This window comes from Physella acuta, unplaced genomic scaffold, assembly GCF_028476545.2.
Source record: "Physella acuta isolate Inbredline_101_S28 unplaced genomic scaffold, ASM2847654v3 ptg000028l, whole genome shotgun sequence".
NCBI classification, from domain to species: Eukaryota; Metazoa; Mollusca; class Gastropoda; family Physidae; genus Physella; species Physella acuta.
Window position 1 is genome coordinate 471,540 of NW_026731548.1, and position 25,550 is coordinate 497,089.

The following is a 25,550-nucleotide window of genomic DNA, read 5'->3' on the forward strand; positions in this document are numbered from 1 at the left end:
TGTGTTTTATATCGCTTTGTTTATCACCATAGTACCAGGTTTGTTTTATCATTTAGCTTTGGATTAATCTCATTTAAAAAGAACAACAATAACTGAGGTGTGGTTTGAGCAGAAGACCACCCAGACACACAACAAGACACCATCAACACGACACACCACCAACCCTATACCTGTTTGGGGGGGGGGGGTGCAAATAGAAAGTTTGTCCCCGGGCGCCGCGAAGGGTCGCTAAGCCTCTGCCCTATTCCCCCAAAACCCAACACCATCAACTCGACATCCAAAATACCCACTTCAGAAAAACCCAAAGCCAGTAACAAGTTATAATTTTTTTTAAACATTAATTTGGTACCGCGCAAACAAAAAGAACTTATCAAAGTCAACTTCTTCTTTTTATTAGTGGAAATATATATTTTCTATTTTTGAATACTTTGAGATACGTACATTAAATCTATTTGTTGGCAACACAATATAATTAACTATTTTCCAAATTGTGATTAAATATCCGATTTAAACATCAAACTGATAAATAAAGAAACAAAGTAGCCTATACAGATGAATTAAGCTTTTATTTACATATTTTAAAAAATGTTTATATATTGAGTAGCTAAGATAAAAATATAACTAGGTAAACTACGGTTATGTTTTAATAGCATTCAGTCCCGATGTTGACTCTTATAGAAAACAGATCTACAAAGCAGCACCTAGGCCTGTGGTATACACGTACAACTAAGCGAAATAAATCTAGGTATATAGAAAATTACACCACGCCCGTATAGCACGAACACTTTACTATCTTGGGCTGTCGGATTATCCCCAAAGAGTAAAACATAAGAAAAAAAAAACAAGACACTGTTCAAGACTTTGAGGGAATTAAATTGTGCGCTAATTTGCCGTCATTCCACCTTAAACACATATATGGCAATAATCTGTTGATTGGCGTTTAATTTATCAAGGGGGTTGCAAATTGCCGAATGTGAATATTGTTTCTTAAGTGGATGCCAAATTGCTTTAAGCCCAGATGGTTAGGTGGACGCAAATTGTCTTCAATTTTGACAAATTGTGTTTTATGTTGATGCGAATTGTATTAATCTTTGACCTATTTGTGTTTTATGTGGATGATAATTGTGTTGATCCTTGGCCAAATTCTGTTAGGTGGGTGCACATTGTGTTGACCTTTGAACTAACGGTGTTAGGTCGATGCAAACTGCCTTGATTTATGCCCGGACTGTTTGTAAGGAAACACGACTGGAGATGGCCGTGGCGATTTTTTCTTCAGTTTCTGCACACCTCGTTTTGATTTAGTCTCAGCCATTCTCTTGACAGTTGAACCATGTCCATTATTTGTGAAGTTTATGTTCGAGTTGTCCCGCTTGCTTGGACTTGGTTCCCCGTCTTTCCCGTGACGAGCGCATGCCGTTGTTGACTCCTGAAGTGTTGTTTTGTTTCCGGGGTCAGTGATTCTATTTATAGCCTGCATAGCCTCGTTTTGAAAACTGAGCCGGTTGTCACGCGCAGCAGTTGATGACCTGGAGCCGAGGTCGTATTGTTGAATGTGTCGACGCTTGAGCGCTCTGCTGTTACAGAAATGGGAGGTTTCTTCCGGCGTGTATATTTGTGTAGCCTCGTTCTGGGTCTGCTGATTGTTTTGAAAGTCAAGGACTTTGTTGAGTAGATCAATATACCGGATGGCCAGTCGGAGTATTTCATTTTTGCTGAGTTTTTTATCCGGGGGGTGCGTGGGCACCAGCTTCCGTAGCTCGCAGAAGGCGCCGTTGACGTTCTGTTGCCGCCAGCGCTCTCTGGTGTTGGTGAACACCCGCCGGACCAGTTTCCGGCTTCCGGTGCCGGTCGTCGGGCCGTTATCACAGCTGTGGCGCCGGTCCAGGCCGTTGTCCGGGATGTAGTCGTAGACGGGCAGGGCGTTGTCCTGCTCGTAGTCGCTCTCTGTGGCCCCGGGGGAGAGGTCAGGCGCGGCCAGGCCGTTGTAAGACAGGGACCTTTGTGACCTCTGAGACCTTTTGAGACAGGAGAGAAAATAAATATTTATAAAACCGACACAGAGATATTAAACATACAGTTTTCATGTACCTTTATAATAGGGGTCATACATAAATAACGTCACGCTTTAAAAAAAAAAACGTTTTTTAGACCCCCCCCCCGCCCCCTTAGTCACACATCTTCACTCAAGTCCGTACCTTCCACCCCTAGATATGTCGCGTTATTTATCAACGACCCCAAATGAAAGAGACGTAATTTGAGTATATTAAACTCTAAACACAAATGTCTATATGTACATCTATAAATCAGGTCTAAGCCACTCTTCGCCATTGAAGTTTAACATGAGTGCCCACAACTAGAGGCGGATTTAGGGAGAAGCTGAGTGTACTACAGCCATGGCACTATGCAAATGATGCTATATCTGCTTATGACGCAGTCAAGAAACAGATGAACTCTACTTCATCTGCTGTATCGGAGGATTTTGTGCTAAGTAAGTGAGTTTATTACATGTTAACCTTACAATTTCTTAATTGGCCAACCACTATATTAGTGGAAGGAGATTTTTTGCTTACTCAGGATAATGCTCTAGCTGAGCTAAAAAAAAAATAACCATATAATAAACTATGGCTTGGGGGGGGGGGGGGGTGTTTAATCTAAGGGAGGATTGGGAGGGTATTCAAGCTAGTTGTGAGCTTGTGATATACCAAGGTTACCAAGGTCACTCGAACAAAGAGACCTGACCAAGGTCACATGAACCAAATCTCTTCTCACCTTGCTTGTAACAGCTGGTATGGGACGTTGGACAAGCGAATGTAGCCCCCGTCGGGATTCGATCCCAGGTCCTCGGAGGTGAAAACATTATCGTCCATGGTTTCATCGTCATCCTCATCATCCCCGCTGTCGATGATGCCACCATCCGGCGGCCTCTCGGCCAGGTCACGTGGGTGTTGGCCCCGCCCACTGCTGTCATCCCGCGAATGGAAACTGACCATGGAACTGTCAGAGTCACTCATTGTGTTTGCTCTTTGTTTAGTGGCGTCACTAGGACCCTGGTGGAGAAATGCTCTTTGTTTAGTGGCGTCACTAGGACCCTGATGAAGAAATGCTCTTTGTTTAGTGGCGTCACTGGGACCCTGATGGAGAAATGCTCTTTGTTTAATGGCGTCACTAGGACCCTGATGGAGAAATATACGCAGTGTTAAAAAAAATTGTCGTATATTAAAAAAAAAGATTGATTAAACATTTAATCAAACAAAACAATCCCACCCTCCATTTCCAAAGCGTTCACGTTTTTATTTTTGCTAGTTACTTCCCATTTAAAAACTCTCTAATATAAAAACAACGAAAAGGGAGCCAACCTACTGCAATGCTCTCAATAGTCGTTAGAAAGGCAGAGAACTTCATTTAGTAATAACATGCACAAAGACGATCCTTGTTTATTAATTAAAATAACATGAGTAAAAAGTTTTATACAACTTTTCAGATTTCGTAGAGAATTTTTGAATGTTCATTCGACCCTAGTGTAAAATATAAACTTTAGTTTTTATTAAATACTTAAATTTTTAATACGTAAAATGTTATTAAATTACCGATTGTCAAACGTCACTGAGTGATATTTCTTTCCGAACCTACTTCCAACCCATACTTTCATGACCCTACTGCAGGGGTCGGCAACCTGAAGCTCGCGAGCCGCATGCGGCTCTTTTGGTGGCGAGATGCGGCTCGTCAGCTCAATGCACAAATATCAATAATTATTTTATTTTCAAAACTGAACAAAAAATTGCACGGCAACACTCGGTAATGAACAATAAAATAAAAAAACAAACAAAAAAACACTCGCTATTCTATTGGAATATTTAGTTACGTCATATTTTAATGTAATTCCTATAAACTTGTCTATCCCAAATTGCAACATTCAACTTCATGGTGGAGATCACATAGAAACTAAACGAGCTAAATGAAAAACTGTAGGGAAAGGAAAACCCATCCTATGTCTTGCTTGAAGAAGATGATTGTTTCGAAAACAAAATTACTTCATTTTGTTGAAGACGCGGAAAGCGGTAAATTACTTCATTTCGAAAAATCTGAAAAAATGCCATGATAAAACAAACGCTACTATTAACATGAATCACTTCATCATTGCTATAAACAAAATGAAGGATGGGTTCACTGAGAGATTTGAGCAATTCAAAAGACACTTAAGTACTCTGACGTTCATAGTCACAGTAGATTATCTCAACACAAAAACACAAAAACAAATGAGATTAACTTTGAGCTATTTGGAATAATGCTGGTTCGCTTCAAATTAAACTGCTAGATTTGAAAACCAAACATTTGTGGAACGGTAAATTCACATAAGCCAACTAACATATAAAAATCTAGAGGCGTGCTTGAAACTAAAAACAAGTTATTAGCCAGGTTAAAACAAACTTTCAAAAGCCATGCAAGGCGAAACTGTTGTAAATAGTTTTCAATAATTAAAGTCATATACTTTGATTACTGATTTTATTATTCTAGCAGATTTTATTTGAATAAATATTATTTAATATTTAAAGCTATATATATATATATATATATATATATATATATATTAATATAATCCTAGTCAAATATAATAAAAATGAAATAAAAATGTTAGTGGCTCTTTAAAAACAGGGATATTTGGTAAATTGTAACTTTTGGCTCTTCTGTCCGAAAAGGTTGCCGACCCCTGCCCTACTGTCACCCACCCACCCCACTACTAGCGTCGAATCTTTTGTTTTGAAAATCTTTTTATCCTCTAAATGTAGCCATGTGTTACTGTCCGGACGTCGCTTGCTTCACGCCTGCCCACCCCTACCCCTTACTCAGCAACCACACAACTTATAAACATTGTTAAGATACAAATCACTGAACCAGAACCCTCACATCCATCCATCCCCATTTCAATGTTTTTTCCGCCATGAACCCTCCTCTCACTAGACTGAATTTTTCACCAGCACATTCCTACTATTTATTACCTCCCTGTAAATACTTTGTATATAAATGTTGTTAAATGATCTATACGGCATATCTTTTTATTATTTATATGTATAAATGTGTAAATCCATCTTCAATATGTTTTTTAATATGTACATTTGTAAAGATCCTTCGTTTCATTAGATTATTGAAATTGAAATATGTTGAGGTTGTTGCACTTGTTTTAAATTGCAAATAAATGTATTCAATATTTATTTATTTAAAAAAAATAATAATACTGAAAAAAAATACTAAAGCGGCAATCACACAACCTAGATCTATATACATTGTGAAGACACAATACACTGAGCCAGAACCCTCACATTACTCCCCCCACCCATTTCAATATTTTTCTTTCAGAATGTTGCGGAAATGAGTTACATGTCTGAGACAAACAAACAAACAAACAAACAAACAAACAAACAAACAAACAAACAAACAAACAAACAAACAAACAAACAAACAAACAAACAAACAAACAAACAAACAAACAAACAAACAAACAAACAAACAAACAAACAAACAAACAAACAAACAAAACAAAACCAAACCGTATTCTTCAACCCTTACTTCAGGTCTAACTTACAAGACTCTATCTTTCCTGCCCTCCCCCCCATCCCCCCCCCCACTTTTCTTACTACAAACCACTCCCATTAACCAATACATTCATGTCTCAGATATGATCAAATTAAACTCAGATGTATGTAAAGATGATTGTGCATTAAACGTCAGAGAGAAATATTATTTTTGTAAAACTATTTCATTCATCGCAAGCCGATGATGAAAGTAGTGATACAAATGCGAACCTGGTGACAAGTCAAACTGACTCTGAATAAAATAGTTATCTGAGGCAAAAGAACAAAAAAAAACAACAAACAAACAACAATTGTGCACTCGAGACCAAAACAACAATTCTGCTTAAAATAAAGATGAAGTGATTCAAAACCATTTTAGGAAAAGCGGAAGTTTCTATCGAAAACCCTGAAAGATTGGTGTTGCTAACTCCACATTTAGAATGCTATTTAAGAGAGCAGCCAATGGCATTGTTTCCCGCTGTGTGCTTCAGCCAACGAATACAAATTATTAAAGTTTATACATTTTTTATTTATATTTTCCTTTTGTAATATTAAAAAAAAATTGATGCATTGTCTTAGACATATACGTACAACAAGTATACTAATTTAAAATGTAAATAGTATATTTGATATGATGTATGCCTATATGTACATTGGTCGAGTAGGAGTATACACTGTTTTGTATGTATCGTTTAACAGGAAACTTTAAACAAGAAGAGATATCTCAGTCCCCTGGGTGTATGTTTAGTTTCAGCTTACCCCATGCCTTATAATAGAGCGGTGGTAAGCTGAGTGAGGGGTGGGCGGTGGAGACTACCAAATACTAATGCACCGGTACTTTGACATACATCTACCCCGACATACGAGATTTTTGAGACATCAGCGATTTTTGTGTTGTTTTTAGCGAAGTTTGAGAAAAGATGATCTGGATTCGTGAGTTTCACAGTTCAAGGGGAAAAAAAAACACCCTGAAAAAGTAACAACTGGTGGTGCATCGCAGCTGTTTAATGACACTTGTCAGCAACTCATTTCCTCAACATTCTGAAAGGGAGGAAGAAAAAAACCCCCTAAAAAGGTTTTGTTTTAAACGGCCTGCACGCGAACATGTGAGAAGCGTGGGAGGGGGGGGGGGAATGCAAAGACTCGTTAAGAGAATAGTAGTCACTAAAATTACAGAAATAAATAAATAATAAATTATTAAGTAACATTTAAGTTACACAAGCATCAGTGAAAATTAGATAAGTCCCATTTATTTTTGGATGTATTTAGTAAGCGAAACAATGTAGAGAGTAGAGTGTAGAGAGTAGAGTGTAGAGAGGAAGTGAACGAAGTACAACTCTTCCGCCTATCACCTCCACCTCGGGGGGGGGGGGGGGGTCAAAGCCCCCCACCCCCCCCCCCCCCCCCCCCCCGAAATTTTTTTACCGCCCCCCCCCCCAAACGAAATGAAATTTATATAATTTATATAGAAAATATATACTTTTAACAGTGTCCGCCCCCCCGAAGAAAGTCTACCGCCCCCCCCCGCCGAAAATTTCAAGTGCCCCCCCCCCCCCCCCCCGAAGAAAAAAATCTGGAAGAAACACTGTTTTAAACGCATTCAAAATACAACTGGGGTGGCATTTTGGGCCGCAACGGATTGAATGCATTTCCTATAATTTCAATGGAAAATAAAACGGCTTTAAGATGCGAACAATTTATACTTACGAGCAATGTTTTGGAACAAATTAAATTCGTATTTCGAGGTATCACTGTGCTATCCATGATTACCGTACTGCTTAAAGATAGATGAAAGGTTCATTCTTAGCCTAGAACTTTACACTTGATTGATTCTACTCATTTGATAAGGTATATTTTTAGCCTAGACCATCACGCTACGCTTGATTGTTTCACCAAATTTGGGATGACCTTTTAACCCCTCTTGAAAATTCCACTCGGGATCGTACCTCGGCAGCCCGCGACAAAGCTCGTGTTTGTTTTCTCCCTCTGTCGTCACGGCCTGCCTGAACAGCTGAGCAGGAAACCCGGGTGTATCCGCGCCAGAAACCACCCGTCGCAGATAAGTATCGGGGAGATTTTTTTAAAAAGGGGGTTAAATCGTGAGATCTTCAGATACGGAGGTGCGAGTTACGTCCCCTCGTGTCAACATTTAGATTCCAGTTGGACACGGTATCAAAACACGACCGGGAAAAAAACAACATTTTACGCTGATAACGCCGTGGTTGTTTTTAGTCGGTTAAATAGTAGTTGGTATAAGAATGGCCTCCCCTTGAGTAGTTTAGGTTTAAGAGTGGTCGCCCCTTAAGTTTAGACCTTTTCAAGGCTTCCGTTTATAACGGGAGGAATATCCGATTTCTAAAAATAAACAAGGGTTGTTTTAGTGGTTGGATAATGGAATACTTATATATGGGAAAAACATTAGTAGCTTACTGTGGGAAGGAAAGTAGTTCATATTATACTAGACCTATATAATAACACGAAGCGTTATTGTTATAATAAGTTTAGGACTTAAGTTGGTTGAACCAGTTTTTTTACACGTTAGATGTGCAAGTTAGATGTACAAGTCAGATATACTAGTTAGATGTACAAGTTAGATGTACAACTCAGGTGTACAAGTTAGATGTACAAGTTAGATGTACAAGTTAGATGTACAAGTCAGATGTACAAGTCAGATGTACAAGTCAGATGTACAAGTTAGATGTACAACTCAGGTGTACAAGTTAGATGTACAAGTTAGATGTACAAGTCAGATGTACAAGTCAGATGTACAAGTCAGATGTACACATTAGATGTACAAATTAAATGTACAAATTAGATGTAGAAGTTGGGTGTACAAGTTAGATATACAAGTCAGAACAAATTAGATGTACAAATTAGATGTACGAAATAGATGTACAAATTAGATGTACAATTTCGGCGTACAAGTTCGGTTTAGAGTTTAGATGTACAAGTGGAATGTACGTATTGGATGTTTGGAGAGCCCACAATCCGACCTAAGAAATGATATTTTTATGTTCTTGCACCATGATAGAGGCTTTCTAAAAAACAAACACGAGATCTACTACAGCAGAGGTTGTTCTACAGTAGCTAAAACACTATGTTGCATAGACAAAACAACATTAGCTGTCGTGTGAAACATAAACAAACCTGCAAACCACTTCCATGACTTATTGCACTTCTTAAATAGTCTAATAGGTGTGCCCATAGAGCTCTTAATAGTTTGGTACCAGAAAATTGAAAAGAAATTGCTTCGCTTAATTTATATGTAAATAAGACAATAATCAACGATAGAATAAAACTAACACGGGAAGCCATTACACATATCAAGATTCCGTGTTTCGTATGCTCCAGGCTCGAAGTGTGTTAAGCGTTCTTTTACGGTTTGTTGGCTCACGATGGATTTAGATCTTTATGTTTAGATTTACATTTAAAAAAAGTTAACGTTACATTCAGTTGCTAGCAGTAGATGTAAAAATTAATCCGTCTTTAACGGTCTTTAACCCTAGCCCTAACCCTTAAGAGTGCACTAAGCCGATGTACGGCAATAAAAGTGTAGTTGTACCAGGGACGGGTGAGTACTTGTAAGATGTGCACGTGACCATGCGAACAAATTGTGTGGAGGTACGTGCGCTTAAGCTCCCAAGCTGAACCACACACACAGAGGTTAGGACATATATTCGTGTGGATTAACCACACATCCGATTTGTTCAGCTGCCCAGTTTGTGCCTGACGTCTGATCGTGTGGATGATCCACAAACTCGTGTGGTTAAGCCACGCACACACACATACACACACACACAAACACACACAAACACACACATACACAGGATGTAGAACCATATACTCGTGTGGTTGAGCTACCTAGTGTTGGTCTCATTGATTGTATGGTTAAGCCACACCCTCATGTGGCTGAGCTATTACATCTTGTGGTTTAGCTCCCCATCTGTGTGGAGCGACCACATCCATATTCTGATTGTTCAAGCACACCTTTAGCGCATGTAAACACACCTTGTCCTAAAATTACATCCACTTTTTATAACTGGAACCTTTCTAACCTAGCCCCGTTCTCCTAAACTAGCCACACCTTACCAAGCGAACAACATGCTTCTTTTTCAATGTTTTTCCCTACTTCTTTATTTATTTATGTTGTAGAATGTAATATTGTATATGCTAATGGGGTGTTAGAATATATGTGTTTTTTTTTATTGCTGTGTGTTGTCAGACATCAACAAACACGCGATAGACAGTCCCGCGTCGGGCACAGCACACAAGCAACAGCATTGTTATCATTAAAGGAGTGTTTCGCACAATTGTCCACGTCAGTTTTGGGAATTAAATTAATACAACTTAATTTTTATTTATACGTACCAAAGCGAACAATCAGCACTAAATGGACTTTAAAAATGCATCCGCTAAAAAGATAAATAGACATCGAAAGACATTGCGAGTAGACATTGCAAGTAAACATCAAAAGTAGACATCGAAAGTAGACATCGAAAGTAGACATCGAAAGTAGACATTGCTAGTAAACATCAAAAGTAGACATCGAAAGTAGACATCGAAAGTAGACATTGCAAGTAAACATCGAAAGTAAGATTTCGCAAAATAGTTTTTACTGGAGATTATGATTTTTAGCCTCTAAATAATTAAAAATTAGTTATTTGTAAACATTTGTCGATAAACTAAGTTTTCAAACATGCCATAAACTTAGTAAATTATGTAATTAACTTTGCATTTATTTAATATTTTACGCTCAAATAATCCACTTTAGATGTAGGATAGACTTTAAAATAAAAAGTTGATCTAGAATAGACGTCAATATCAAAATTAGACCTAGAATAGACATAAAAAGTAGACCTAGAATAGACATCAAAAGTAGACCTAGAACAAACATAAAAAATAGACCTAGAATGGACATCAAAAGTAGACCTACAATAGACATCAAAAGTAGACCTAGAATAGACATCAAAATTAGACTTAGAATAGACATCAAAAGTAGACCTAGAAACACATCAAAAGTAGACCTAGAATAGACATCAAAAGTAGACCTAGAATAGACATCAAAATTAGACCTAGAATAGACATCAAAAGTAGACCTAGAATAGACATCAAAAGTAGACCTAGAATAGACATCAAAAGTAGACCTAGAACAGACATCAAAAGTAGACCTAGAATAGACATCAAAATTAGACCTAGAATAGACATCAAAAGTAGACCTAGAATAGACATCAAAAGTAGACCTAGAATAGACATCAAAAGTAGACCTAGAATAGACATCAGAAGAGGACCTAGAATAGATATCGGAAGCAAACTACGAAAGCACCAGGATGTGAAGCCCCAAGCACTCAAAATATTAACGCGTCATCAGTTACGTCATGCTTATACTTTTTTCCTAGACTTGTATGGTATATATGTTGCTAGTGAGAACTGTCGCTGTTTTTATCGCGGAAAGTAAATATGTACAAGGTGTAATTTTGTCATATTTAGCTACAATAATCTAATATATAAAGCTCAGTTCTGTATGTAATGCATATGTTTGTCGTTGGAATTGTATGAATTTAAGTGTTAGAAAATTATCGTGCGCATTTGTCTAAATTTATGAGCTAAAAACTTACTATTGAAAGTGTTGGGAAATCATTTTCATTTTTCAAATTATAGTAATAATTGTCGGCATGTTCATTTAACACAAGTTTTAAAAAAATATCATCTTTTACAAAAATTCTAATTATGTCTTTATTTAGTCCTATAGCACTTACTTCCCTTTGATAAATTAGGAAAACACAATTACTTCCCTTTATAAAACCATTGCATTTTGTGGAAAAGTATTTACTTTTTAATTACTTTGTTTTGGTGTTGGGAAAAAAAAATAATTACATAATTAGCGGGGATTGATCAAGTGCAAATGTTGTAGGTATTTTACGGATAAGCTTGGAGTATTATAATTGATCATCAAATTGAAACAGGCGCGTTCGTTTAAGTGAGTGCAAAAGACTATGAATAAGTTGGGGTACTATCGTCGTTCATTAAGCTAAAACAGGTGATTCCGCCCCGGGCGTTTATGTTCGCGTTAGTGTTTTCTTTGTGTTTAGGTGGGTTTGCGTTAGTGGTTTCGTTTTGATTTGGTTCGTTTTTGTTCTTTCTGTTTTCGTTTTTGTTTGTGTTTTTTTTGTTTGGGTTTGTATTTGTGTTTTTGGTTGGTTTTGCGTTTGGATTTGGTTTGTTTTCGTTTGCTTTTTCGTTTTTTTTTTTTGGTATTGGTGTTTGTGGTTGGGTTTGTTGTTAGGTTTTTGTTTTCGTTTGCTTTTTTGTTTGTTTTTTCTTTGTGTTTGTATTGGTGTTTGTGGTTGGTTTTGTAGTTAGGTTTTTGTTTTCGTTTGTATTTGTAATTGTGTTAGCGTTATGTTTGCGTTTTGTTGTTTTGGTTGGTTGTGGTTTGGGTGGGCAATGCCAGGTTTATGATGATTACTAAACACACAGGTAATGGTCTTTAACAGAAAGGTTTTTCACAGACGCCAGAGCAGGGCCTGGCCGGGACGGCTAGTGTACTTATAAACAGAAGAAAAGTTAAATGCAATTATGCAAACTTTTTGTCATTCGTCAAGAGGAATGAACTTTTGTGATACCATTTTATAGTTTCAGGTCTATTTAAAAAGGCAAGACACAGTCAAATTATTAATGAAACCAATAGGCTTGCTAGTTTTTAGATTTCTGTTACCATAATGATAAATTAAAACTAAATATTTAAAAAAATCTTTTATCCTGATTAGTTAGACCACGAAACATGTTCATAGTAACAATATGGTATAAGTGTATCACAGACTGTACATTGTTGCGATTTTAAACAAAATATTTAAATATCCTCAAAACGCACAAATTTTATAATATTTGTGTTGATTTACCACTAATTAACAAACAATTTTTAATTTGTCTATCCTACGACTGTGTGAAATCCCAAATTATTACTATACAGATTTTATTCGAGAGTATGTAATATGTATGTGTATATTACTAAAGGATTTAAAAACATGAAAATTGTTGTTTTTATGACGAACAATCTTTGAAATTGTATCCGTAAGTAGACACTAGCAAGCCACCACAATAGATCTAGCAATGACTTAAATTGAAAACATTCTAATTTATGCGTAAGAAAAAAAACCCTGATTACTCTGTTAGAAGAAAAAGCAACAACTAATAATCTGCTCTCAAAATGTGCTAAAAATTCAGATTTTCTTTTTGTAATGAAATACTAAAGAGAGCGTTGTTTTGTATTTTAACAAACATAAATAACCAAAACCTTAAATGACTTTATACAGATGTCAATATCAAGGACATGAATAACATAGTGTATCACACTTGAATTTAAAATGATTATTTTGATACAAAGATGTTTTTTTTAATACATTTTTTTAAGACGAGTTTTGTTATCAGTTTCTACACTTTTAAAGTAATAAAAAATGTAAAAAAAAAACACGTAAATATAAAAAAAAAGTTTAAAAACAAACAAACAAACAAGGCAATAAAATATGTAAATAATATTTATTTTTTACCTTTTCTCGTGTAATTGTAGCCGCACTCCCCCAGAATGCAAGTGGCTAGATAGCAGAAGCCACACAGGATGTGACGATATATCTCTATGATTATGACGCGCTAAGCAAACAACGTACAGCTCTTGCGGTGTTAACCCTCCACTGGCCGATATTTACAACTGTCCGTGTGGGGGCAGGGATGCCGCGTGTTTGTCTTAGCTCTAAGATATCCGTCTGCTCAGACTGGTGACGAATGGATGCGCGTGAGGCTGGAATAACGGTTTTTATAAGGGGCGGTTTAAGGTTTCAAGGCGCACGCGTCCACGTCTGCCAGTGGTTCGTCGCGATCTGAGATATCAAGTATCCGAGCCTTCATCTGCACAAAGAAAATCAAGTCTTATTTTCTTAGCGGCTCAAGTGCAGGCCGCGACTGTCTCAAACGGGAGATGTTCGTATTAAAACACAACTTAGTTGTTAAACTTTCGCTTTTTGGATATTCAAGGGGGTTGGGGGGGGGGTAACATGGAAGGTTGGTGGGATTTAGTACGTAGAGATTATATATTTGTAGGGGGTGGGGTTGCTTGACTTGGATGGTGGTACAAAGACTAGCTCTCTTAAGTTCTGTATCAGACGGCCTGATCTTGATAAGGAATAGACCAACAAATAAGTGCTGTTGAAATTAGGCTAGCGGCTCGCGATACAGAAAGATAAACAAATCTAGATGGCAAGATTTGTTATGCGACCCCCCCCCCCCCCCCCCCACTATCAAACAACGACCACATTCAGAAGGTAGTAATTGCTATTTTTAAAAAAAATTATTATTTTTGTTTCTTAATTTTCCCTCTAAAACTTACGTAAGTAGAAAAAAATATAAAGACAACGCCCAGATTTTTTGTGATGGAGTACCGTGTCGGCCAAAGTATAAAAACTTTGGCCAAATTCGGGACGTGGTGGAGACAGACGCCAAGTGCGTGTCTTGGGCCGGCCGTCAAGCTTTGATTGGCTGTCGGTGATCAGGCGCCGCCAATAGAGCGACACCTTTCACCTCAGTCCACTTGTAGAGGTGAAGAAAGCGTTCGTTCAACTTTGTCCTTTGTCGCAAGCGTCCGTCTAGTGATCCACTTAGTCAAAGAAAGACTGGTCTCCTACAAGTGACTTGTGTGCGATAAATTGTAATAATCTGCACATCGTAATTAAGGAATATTTGCAAAACGATAATTAAAGAGCTTTAACGCGTGCTCTCCAAAAACAAACAAGTGTTTTCAGAGTTCTAGATAAATCTCAGCACGCACACTTCTCTTTTTCTTGTAGTATTTGTTCTTTGAGTTGTTTGAATATTTAGTGAATGATTTGTTCATCGATTTAATCATAATGTGAATGGTTTAAGTATTTAAAATGGATTAAAAATCATGTCTATATCCCGAGTTGCCATCCCTTGTCGTTTCATGTAAGAAAATTCGAGAAGGTTTAGGGGAGATCACTCCCGGTTTATTTTAAGATGTTCAAATATTTAATTTTTTGAAATTCATACGATCATCAATTTACATTTATTAAAAAAACTTATAAATCCAAATATTTATCTAAATCTAAACCTCCTAACTATTGCTATAAAGTGATCGCCTATAATAGAACCATATTGATTTGGACTTGTACGAAATCGTGCAGATATTTTATGTCATGAAGGGAGGAATAGATTTAAAGTTATGTGTACTTTGTAGGGTAGGGGACTAGGTGGTATGTTTTGAGTGCTATGTGAGGTGATTTATCTGTTTGTGTAATATATGGGGTAAGGGTAGTTTTTTTTAAAAACTCCGCGTGCTGTTAAGGGATGTGGGAAGTTTATTTTTGTGAGCTATACTAGGTAGTAGTGGGTCATACCATATAAATAAAGTGGTTATCGTTTATTGTGTTATTTGGGGTTTAGGTTATATAGAAAAGCGTTAAATAATACATTCGAGAAATATACAAAAACTCTACTCCACCCATCTTTTCCTGGATCAGCATATCATTACAATCTACAACACAATCTCTGGAAATGTACTTTTTTTTCTTCAAGTTTAATTTGAATCATGAATGCTGCATAAATTCAATTTGATTTTAAAACAGTGCTATTTTAGGATTCGAAATTACATAAATATTAAATTAAAGGTAGATAATTTTTTTCCCCCGCAAATTGTGATCATGAATTAAAACTATTTTTGTAGAATTACACGTCTCAGTACAATAGGAATCCCCCACTTGCGTTAACTTACTTTACATATGTGAAGTCAGCTGATTGTAAAAGTGACATTAGTATTACACGTCTCAGTACAATAGGAATCCCTTACTTGCGGTAAATTACTTTACATATGTCAAGTCAGATGATTGTAAAAGTGACCTTAGTGTTGCTTTCAAATGCCGAGGTCACTGACACGTGATACGGTCCGAATTCCTAAAGGGTCTTTTTTATTAGCTTTTAATTACGTCCAATATTTGTGAGTTAATTTGAAGTAAAATATCCTATTAATTTAATCTAATATTGCAAAGCTGACACACAACCCAAACTTAATGGATTATATACACATTACCCAAGAAAAACTGTCAAAGTAATTTGTGAGTATAGCAAGAATTCATCATTGTGAAAATTTCAAGTTTACAAAGGCGTTTTTCTTGTTAATGGAACCATAGTACCCTAACATCATCTCTGGCAGATGAACAGCTGATTTAGCCATAAAGATATGAAGGTGAGGGGGAGGGTATGGAGTCGACACATTCGCCTATATAGGAGGGCATAAATAAGAATGACACAAAATTTCTGAAAAAGTTTATAGGCACCGCTGATCAACATTTTATCGAACACATTTATGTGTTTAATGTTCTGCAAATATCTTGCACTTACATTCAGATAAAATTAAATTAGCTATAAAAGACACTAAAAGTATAAACTTTCAAATAAAATAAATATTTTTCCAATAATTAAAACATAATTTTTAATGAGGTTGTTTTTATCAGACCATCATATCTTTTGTTTATTCCATGAATTATTTTTTATTGCGTCCTCACTACATTTAAAATTTAAGACCAAAAGGTTTCAGTTTTCAAAATACGTTTTCAATAACGGCGTCAGGTGCTAGACAACCACAAACACCGGAGATTATCGTCGTTATCTTCATTGTTGTTGTCTACATCCAAAGAATGAAATGCCCAAATTATCGTACCAGCAGTGACGCGTTAAGCCCCAAGTACATGGCGTCGTATAGCCGGCCAACACGAGAAACCTGTCTATTTTTGGTTGCATGTAACTCACACCATGCTGCACTGTTCTCACGGGCTCGTCCTGGGTTGTATCCGCCGCCTTCAATTATATCACTCACACGCATGGTCCCCTTGACCCCTGAGAGGGGTGGGTCAAGTCCAGCGTGAGTATCCTAAGCCTGGATTAATTAACAGCTTGTTTCTAATTATGCCTTTCTCTGTCGGTGCATGCAGGTTTGTTCCTAGGGGATAAGCATCAGATGACGGATATGCTCATTGGTAAAAATAGCACGGGCTCTTCAGCAATGTTTCCAGGGTCGATATCAGCAGTGATCGACTGGTGTTTAGTGTAGTGTCAAAATATGCTTGATTGCCTACTGTCGGTGCCGCCTGGCTACTGACATACATACGTGCGCAGACACTATATATATATACATATATGTTTCTGTGTGTGTGTTTGTGTATCTATAAATATATATCTGCGAATGTATAATACGAAAATATATTTATGCGCAACTATAATACACAATCATTTACATATATATACATATATATATATATATATATATATATATATATATATATATATATATATATATAACTGTATGCCTACTGATAAACATTTGCTTTGTGATAGTTCACTCAATTGTGCGCCTCTGTTGCCTCTATCGCACTCTGACACTCACCATCGATGCACCGTGCAACATTCGTTCGGCCCAAGTGGACCACACTGTCGGCAGGCAGATTAGCTTATCGCGTTATTCTTTGTTCGAGACCTCTGGTCAAAGTTGATGGTTATCCACTCTCTCAGCCTCCATCAGCAAACGTTAAGTAATTTTCGCCAGGTCTTTGATGACTATGTTTGCCAAACTCTTGCAATACCATTCGAGTTGTTGGACAAAGTTTTTTAAACAAAATTTTGGATTTTTATATTTGGTTCAATATACTTTTCAGAATAAAATAGAATAATTCTGAAGAATCTTTGAGTTGATAACGGCATCGACCCAGATGGCTGAAAGATACCGAATCATAAATCTGAACATAAAAAGGTTCATTTTTGTCCATTTCGGGAAGTCGTGTAGAATAGTAAAATTAAAAACCAATATTCATTTATTTATTTTTTTATAGGAAATTTAATATTAATGTAATAACATTTGTAAATGCGGAGAACTATAATTTGTACCCTTGTAAGCCACATTTTATTTACAAATCCTAAATGTTACATTAACACTTCTTGCTTAATGACTTTAGAAAAAAAAACACTTTGATATGCAATACTTTTATCATGACAGACATATGTTTGTGCGATATGCTCTTTACGCTTCGGGGTAACATTTTGTTTCGTGGCATTTGTAAATATTTCGTTTATTGCTTTCAGTGCAGTTTATAAATTTAAAATTAAAATGTGCAAAAAACACACAATCAGGTTTTTAAACTATCATTCATGTCTTTATGAGATTTCATAAGGTTTTCAAACCAGTTTGAATGAGTGTGTCGAAACCGGAAATACATTACTAATTTTAGCAAATCTGATTAATTTAAACTTTGTTAGACAACGTAAAATGAATTTTAACTTTCTAATCTATTCGTTGTAATTTTTCAGCTTCAAGCAGTGGCGTAGCTAGGGTTTTCGGACCCCTAAGTAAAAATTCTCAGTGTGCTTTTTAGTCAGCCTACATGTGAACTAATGTGGTCAGCGAAAAAAATCGACTCCTTCTTACGATGGAGGGTTTTAAGTTATATAAATAATCTCTACATTTTTTATTTTATACGTCCTAATTGTAAGCTATTTTAATTTATAACACTTTTATGTAAAAAACAACTATAAGTCTGTCATAAGGCGGAGGCAGGGGTGTGGTCCGCATTGGGTGGGGGGGGGGGGGAGGATGACACCATTTAGTAGGTGACATCGGGACAAAAAAAAAGAAACATTGACTGTTTAAAAAAAAACGTTTAGCCCATTTTAAATATAATTTTTTTTAGAGGAGTGGGGTGACACTAAACCGAAAATTTTTGGAGGAGGATGGGGTAACACCTCGGTAAACGCACAGGGAGACAACCATTTTCTTTTAAAAATTATCTATACAAAACAAATATTAAAATTCCAACGTAAAAGTTTTAATTATTCAGAAAGTTAAGGGGTCACTATGTTCCTTGGGATGGTGTGATCCTCATTACAAGGGGAAAAATCTTGTCTTTAAGAAAGCACTCAAGATTTAAAACAATATATTGTTGTAAGATTTTTTTTTTAAATAAAGAAGAGAAAATAATTTTTTTGGAAAGCTAGATCTAATATCTACGAAAATCACGATCACTAACAATTGAAAACGAAAGTTCACTGAGTGCTGATGCGTCATTTCCTGCTGTTTGCAATGTTTATAGCAATTAACCACTCTTGAAGAAATCATCTCTACCAAAACGGATTATTGAAGAGATAATCTATGAGTCGAATATTGAAAGTTTACTGAGTGCTGATGCGTCATTTCCTGCTGTTTGCAATGTTTATAGCAATTAATCACTCTTGAAGAAATCATCCCTATCAGAACGGATTATTGAAGAAATAATCCCTGCTAGAGTCGGATTATTGAAGAGATAATCTCTGAGTCGAATATTGAAGAGATGGTCTCTAACAGAGTCGGATTATTGAAGAGATAATCCCTGCTAGAGTCGGATTTCTGAAGAGATAATCTGTACCATATTCGAATATTGAAGCGATAGTTTTTAAAAGAGTCGGATTATCAAAAAAATAATTCCAACCAGAGTCGGACTATTTGAAGAGATGATCCCTACCAAGAGAAGAACGCCAGTGATCTAACCACACACGGGTGTATAATTTGTCTATTGACCATGTCCTCGCATGCTACATAGCAACTCCATAACAGCCCGATCATATAACTGAAAATCATAACTCATAACCTACACATACTAGTCTTACTCTCTATACAGCTCTCAGGACAATGAAAAATTACACAGGCAACAAGAAAGGGAACTACTAAAAAAGGAAATTCTACATAAAATTTGCGAAACTAAATCTGTCTTTTCTTACAACGAAATAGCCACGAGTGTTAATGATGAGGGAATAACGAACCAATTTACCAAAAGTCACACCATGTCAAGCAGACGAAGGTCACGACGTTGACCCCAGAACGGCGTGGTGCCGTCGTCAGTGGCGTGTTGAGACCACTGGCTACTCACGGCCTCTCAGCCTAGAGCACCTCTTTAGTGTATAGCGCGATGGTGTCCCCTTGCAACAATATGGAGAAAGCAAGGTACAAAAATGCTCTCCCCTTATCAGATGCTGCTGGAGTTACGGTTTTGTTCAGCGCAACTTGGGACGCGTATGTCGTCATCTCAACCATCTCAAGTGCTGTTGAGATCTCTGTAAGGATTAAACTAAGCAGTCGTTTCTTTTTGCTGCGACTCCTTGTTTTTTGTTTTGTTTGTTTTTTGTTGTTGTCGTTTCTGTATATACCTAACTACTACCTTATGGTATTATAAGAACCCAAAACTAAAGACTGTACATATTTTCTATATTCCCTCTGCCGAAGGTTTATGCAGAATACAAAACATTGGGGTAGAGTTTTTCGGGGGGAAGGGGGGGGGGGGCGGACAAAAAAATTTCGGGGGAAGGGGGTGGACTGTGTTAAAAGTTTAAATCTTCTATATGAATTCCAACCCTCGACCCACTACCAAACTCTCTCAATGCCCCCACCCCTGCACCAAACTCCACTATTCCTGCCACCAAAATCCACCATCCCCTCCACCCAACACCACACCACACACATAGTTGTAGATAGAGAGGGGTTTATTTAATGTGAGCAAAAAAACAACAACAAAAACTACCTTCATTTTGAGCCACAACAAGTACTGCAGAGCCATTTGTAAATGAGTTGAGTTGCTGCCTCTTTTGTGCTGGAGCCATCCACTCCTTACCTCCTCCCTCACTTCCCAGAGCCATCCACTACTTACCCCCTCCCCACTACCTAGAGCCATCCACTCCTTACCCCCCTTACCTCCCTCCCCACTTCCTAGAACCATCCACTCCTTACCCCCCTCCCTCACTTCCTAGAGCCATCCACTCCTTACCCCCTCCCTCACTTCCTAGAGCCATCCACTCTTTACCCCCCTCCCTCACTTCCTAGAGCCATCCACTCTTTACCCCCTCCCTCACTTCCTAGAGCCATCCACTCTTTACCCCCTCCCTCACTTCCTAGAGCCATCCACTCCTTACCCCCCTCCTCATTTCCTAGAGCCATCCACTCCTTACGATCCCCCCTCCCCTAGAGCCATCCACTCCTTACGATCCCCCCCTCCCCTAGAGCCATCCACTCCTTACCCCCCTCCTAGAGCCATCCACTCCTTACCCCCCTCCCTCACTTCCTAGAGCCATCCATTCCTTACCCCCCTCCCTCACTTCCTAGAGCCATCCACTCCTTACCCTCCTTCCAACTTCCTAGAGCCATCCACTCCTTACCCCCCTCCCCCACTTCCAAGAGCCACCCACTCCTTACCCCCCTCCCCCACTTCCTAGAGCCATCCTTTCCTTACCCCCCTCCTCCTCCCCTAGAGCTATCCACTCCTTACCCCCCCCCTCCCCCCTTCCCATAGCCATCCACTCCTTACCCCCCTCTCTCACTTCCTAGAGCCACCCACTCCTTACCTCTCTCTCAGAGCCAACCACTCCTTACCCCCCCCCCCCCCAGCTACTTATCCATTCCAAAAATCCTGGCTTATTTGCACTTATTAGCACTGGCTATTGTAACCACTTGTGTATCGATTCGATTGGACATTGCTGTGTATAACGTGATCGCATCTAAGATACTCAATTAGAGCGGAAACAAAAAAATTCGGTCGAAGAGGAAGAACGTTTTTTACTTCCTCCTTAACCTGTTTACGATGTATGTAAAAGATAAAAATGTGAAATTATCGGGTGATAGTGCGAAAGGGAGGGGGTGGGGGGCGGTTAAAACTGGCCATAGCTCACTTATAGTTCACTACCTTTCTAAACTACTTTTCTCATAACTAGTTTAACACCATAATTCTGAGCTATTTTCCAATTTTGACTTTTTTCCCCTGACTATATACCGACCAGAAAATAAATTTGACCAAATCCGTTTATTTAGCGTTGCTCGCTAAAACAACAATCTTCTAGTTATTCTGACCTACTTTTTAGTTTAGGTGTCACCCGGGTCTAACGGGGGTCTAACCCGGGTCTCACCCAGCCAACAAAAAACAAACAACCCCAGGCTCCCGCCCTACTAACACACAGACCTAGATGTCAGATTACACCCCTCACCCCCTCCCCTCACCCCCTCCCCTCACACCCCCGACCTACTCCCCTCACATTAGCACCACCAGCAGCAGATGCGGTTACCGTGAGCGACTTTAAACAAACATCCGACAATGTAGGACTGATTAATGGCCAATTAATTCGGGAGAGAAAAGCGTTTTTATCACGTGATGAAATGTTGTAATTAATTAGATATTAGCAGGGTGTGTCGGAGGGGGGGGGGGGGGGGGGGGGGATGGAGTGGGTGTGGGATCGGCCAAACAGTTGCTGGTTAAGATTTACCTTAAGACTTAAGTTCGTGTAAAGCTAAAGGTTAGGGAGTTTCAACTTTACTAAGAGATTGGTTTTTAGTGATGCATGGCGGGAATAAAAAGAATAAAAGTGCGGGAAAAATAGTTGAGATGCACTCAATGTTGGTGACGCAGAACAACAGAGTTGGAAACTGACCATTGGCTAGACGTTAAGATGACCACGGTGAGGCGTGGTGCTGGACACACTTAGGCGTGGTCATAGACACACAGCTAGGCGTGGTGCTGGACACAGCTAGGCGTGGTGCTGACCACACAACTAGGCGTGGTGATAGACACACAGCTAGGCGTGGTGAAGGACACACAGCTAGGCGTGGTGATAGACACACAGCTAGGCGTGGTGAAGGACACACAGCTAGGCGTGGTGAAGGACACACAGCTAGGCGTGGTGCTGGACACAGCTAGGCGTGGTGCTGGACACACAGCTAGGCGTGGTGCTGTACACACTTAGGCGTGGTGATGGATACACTTAGGCGTGGTGATGACCACACAGCTAGGCGTGGTGATGGACACACAGCTAGGCGTGGTGCTGGAAACAGCTAGGCGTGGTGCTGGACACACGGCTAGGCGTGGAGATGACCACACGGCTAGGCGTAATGCTAATGACACAGCTGGGTATAGACAACACTGCTAGCCGCGATGCTGACCACACAAAAAATACAAAATATCCTACAGCATAACTTACTTCAAACTTATTCAGAAAAAAAAAACAACAAACAAAACCCATACAGACCCCCCCTCTATCCATCAACACACCAACAAACCAACACAAACATGTGTCACGTGTTATCTCGCAATTCACTTTTCCGGATATCCGGTTTTACCTCACTCTGTTGACGGACGTGTTTCAGGCCTCACCATTTCTATCAACAATTGCCTGAAATCTCCGCCTCTGGTAGCGCAGCGTTACCTCCCCTTTATCTCGCTATTCGCACGAGATTAGCACATAAGCCACGGCATCAGGTTCATGCTTGAACAATTACATGCAGCCTGTTGTTATACATCACTAAACCATCATGTTAGATTACATCACTAAACCATCATGTAAGATCACTAAGCCGTCATGTAAGATTACTAAGCCGTCATGTAAGAATACATCACTAAACCATCATGTAAGATCACTAAGCCGTCATGTAAGAATACATCTCTAAACCATCATGTAAGAATGAACGTAAATTTAATCGGTGAAAACCTAATCTAAGTACATCGTACCAAAAGCATAATGTGTGTGTTGGGGTGGGGGAGGGTAAGAGAGGGGCGGGGGGGAGAGGGATGGTATATGTGAATTCAGGTATTTATTTTTAAATATAGCATTTTATTTGTGATTTGTAAACAATGCAAATAATTTATACTAACCTACTTACACATTTAAGGTAAAAAAAAAGTTTTAAAAACTTAATAGTGGCTATTTGTATAATGAAGGTTTTATTTATTTCGGAATCTGCATTTAAAAAACCGACGAAGGGCATTGAAAATTATTACATTATTTAAAATGCCTCTAAAGAAATAAGCATGTGTCAGGCACATTTTGGTTAAACCAATAAAGCTACAATAGCGCTACAAAATGTTTTTTCAACTACAATACAAGATATCTATTTGAAATTTGAATCAATAACAGTATGATATAAAGACAGGCTAACTTAAGGACACCGGGGATAGAACAAGGCAAGCTGGTAGTTGATTATATACACCGGACATAGTTTGATTGGTATTCATTAGGTTCGATGTAAGCTAGTTGTATTGGAGTGGATCAATGCAGAGCAATACATGAGGTTGATTTAGAGGAATTATTGTAATATGAAAAAATAAATCTAGATTTTTACTAATTATTGCGCAATATTTACACCTCCCTGAGTCTGAAAAACATAGTTTTGCAATTTAGTCCGTATGTCTCTCTCTCTATCTCTCTCTCTCTGTGTGTATGTATGTGTGTCTGTGAACACGATAACTTGAGTACCGTTTCAGCCACGCTAATGAAATTTTTTATATATATAATATTATATCAAATTTGTAGTTCTGTATCAACTTCTCAGTGATTTCCGGTAATCTGAAGTGAAACTTATTCTACTTTCAATTTTTAAAAGCCTACAACTTGAGTACTATTTCAGATAGATAAATGAAATTTCACATGTAAGTGAAAGATCTAATTCTCGGTCTTCTGTCAAATTTTGAGTAGTTTCCGTTAACCGTAAGTAGTAATTTACGCTATTTCCGATTTATCAAAAAAGCGCGTGTGAATTTATAAAGTACTAATAATATTCCGTACTATTATACACATTTCGTTTATCGTTCACTTGGTGCGCAATTCTTTTTTTCTACGAGATTCTATTCTATTTTAAAAAGTTTAAGTAATTAAAAATCGATTCAAAATGAAGTGTATATCCCGAGTGTTATATAAGAATATTGGAGAAAGTTTATGGGAGGTCACTCCCGGTTTATTGAAATAATTAATTAGGAATGAAAAACAATATTCAAAACCTTAAAACATTTATTCAAATAAAAACCTATTTTGAGATATATGTGTATCATAGACATTATAACGTTTTTAACTGAGAGTTATCGTAAATTTTTCGAGCTGCTTACCCTACATAACAGTAACAGACGAGGTTAGCCAACATATTCGCAGTTGAGCGATAACTCTACAGTTCTCACATTACATTTAAATGACGTGTCCATCCATTAAGCTAAGTATTCTTTTCAATTAAATTAAAATGACTTGTCCGCCCATATACTTTACCCATGAAATTAAAATCGTTTGTCCACAAAGAAAACCAATTAACCTCTCACATTAAATGAAAAACATTTGACCACCTACCGTTAAATGACCAGAAGTCTTGTTGGTGCCAGAACTCAATAAGACAAGAACCGCTGGAGTTATTGTAGGTGGCAGTAGAGTTGTGTAGCGAACACGTCATTGCCCTGTCCAGAACTGTTTTAGAATAGTTTCATTTTACCCCACTCCAGTTTTTTAAAGTAACCGCCACCCAGGGATCGACCATCACCTCTCAGACATTCGTCAACACCCATTTTTTTTGGGGGGGGGGGGGGGGGAAGAGAGAGAAAAGATTTAATTTGCCTCCGTCTCAGAGCTGATTGACGGTTTCTTGGACAATCAGAAGCCTGGCCACGCCCACTCTTCTGTTTTCTACGCGTGGAGCGCTCGGGCCAAAACAAGTGGTGACACGCCGGGGGAGGGGGAGAGGGAGGTTAAATCAGAACAGGGGTGGTTTTGGGTGATGGTTTTGGATGGGGTAGGTTGGATGGTATTGATGGGGTAGATAGGATAGGGTAGGTTGGATGGTATAGATGGGTTAGGTTGGATGGGTGGAGGAGCCCGGCATTGATTAGGTAGGTTTAATGTAGTTGTAAAATACCGGACGTTACATTGATGTTTGATGTAAGAACTAGTTTATAAAACTGTCCATCCACAGCTCCGTTTTTAGTTTTACAAGTTTAAATACAGAACAGCTTATATATAATAATAAACCGGGAGAGATCTACCCTAAACTTTCTCGAATATTCTTATATAGCACTATGGAGGATGGCAACTCGGGACATAATCATGATTTTTAATCAATTTTTAATTACTTAGACTTTTTAAAATAGAATAGAATCTCGTAGA

General features: G+C 38.2%; 1 protein-coding gene across 4 annotated transcripts; it reads right to left on the reverse strand.

Annotated features, from left to right (window-relative positions):
* Positions 1 to 557: 557 nt before the first annotated feature.
* LOC131941297 (protein Fer3) lies at positions 558 to 24,855 on the reverse strand. 4 transcript variants are annotated; one of them, XM_059300508.1, is made up of 3 exons: positions 24,744 to 24,855; positions 2,770 to 3,173; positions 558 to 2,015 (listed from the first exon to the last, which is right to left on the reverse strand). In XM_059300508.1, the coding sequence occupies exons 2-3, from the start codon at positions 3,009 to 3,011 to the stop codon at positions 1,190 to 1,192; spliced, it is 1,068 nt and encodes a 355-aa protein (XP_059156491.1). In that variant the 5' UTR covers positions 3,012 to 3,173; positions 24,744 to 24,855; the 3' UTR covers positions 558 to 1,189. The 4 variants fall into 4 exon arrangements, with proteins under 4 accessions (XP_059156491.1, XP_059156483.1, XP_059156474.1 ...); XM_059300500.1 differs by lacking the exon at positions 24,744 to 24,855 and adding an exon at positions 13,118 to 13,426 and having other exon boundaries at positions 2,770 to 3,047; XM_059300491.1 differs by lacking the exon at positions 24,744 to 24,855 and adding an exon at positions 13,118 to 13,426.
* Positions 24,856 to 25,550: the final 695 nt, after the last annotated feature.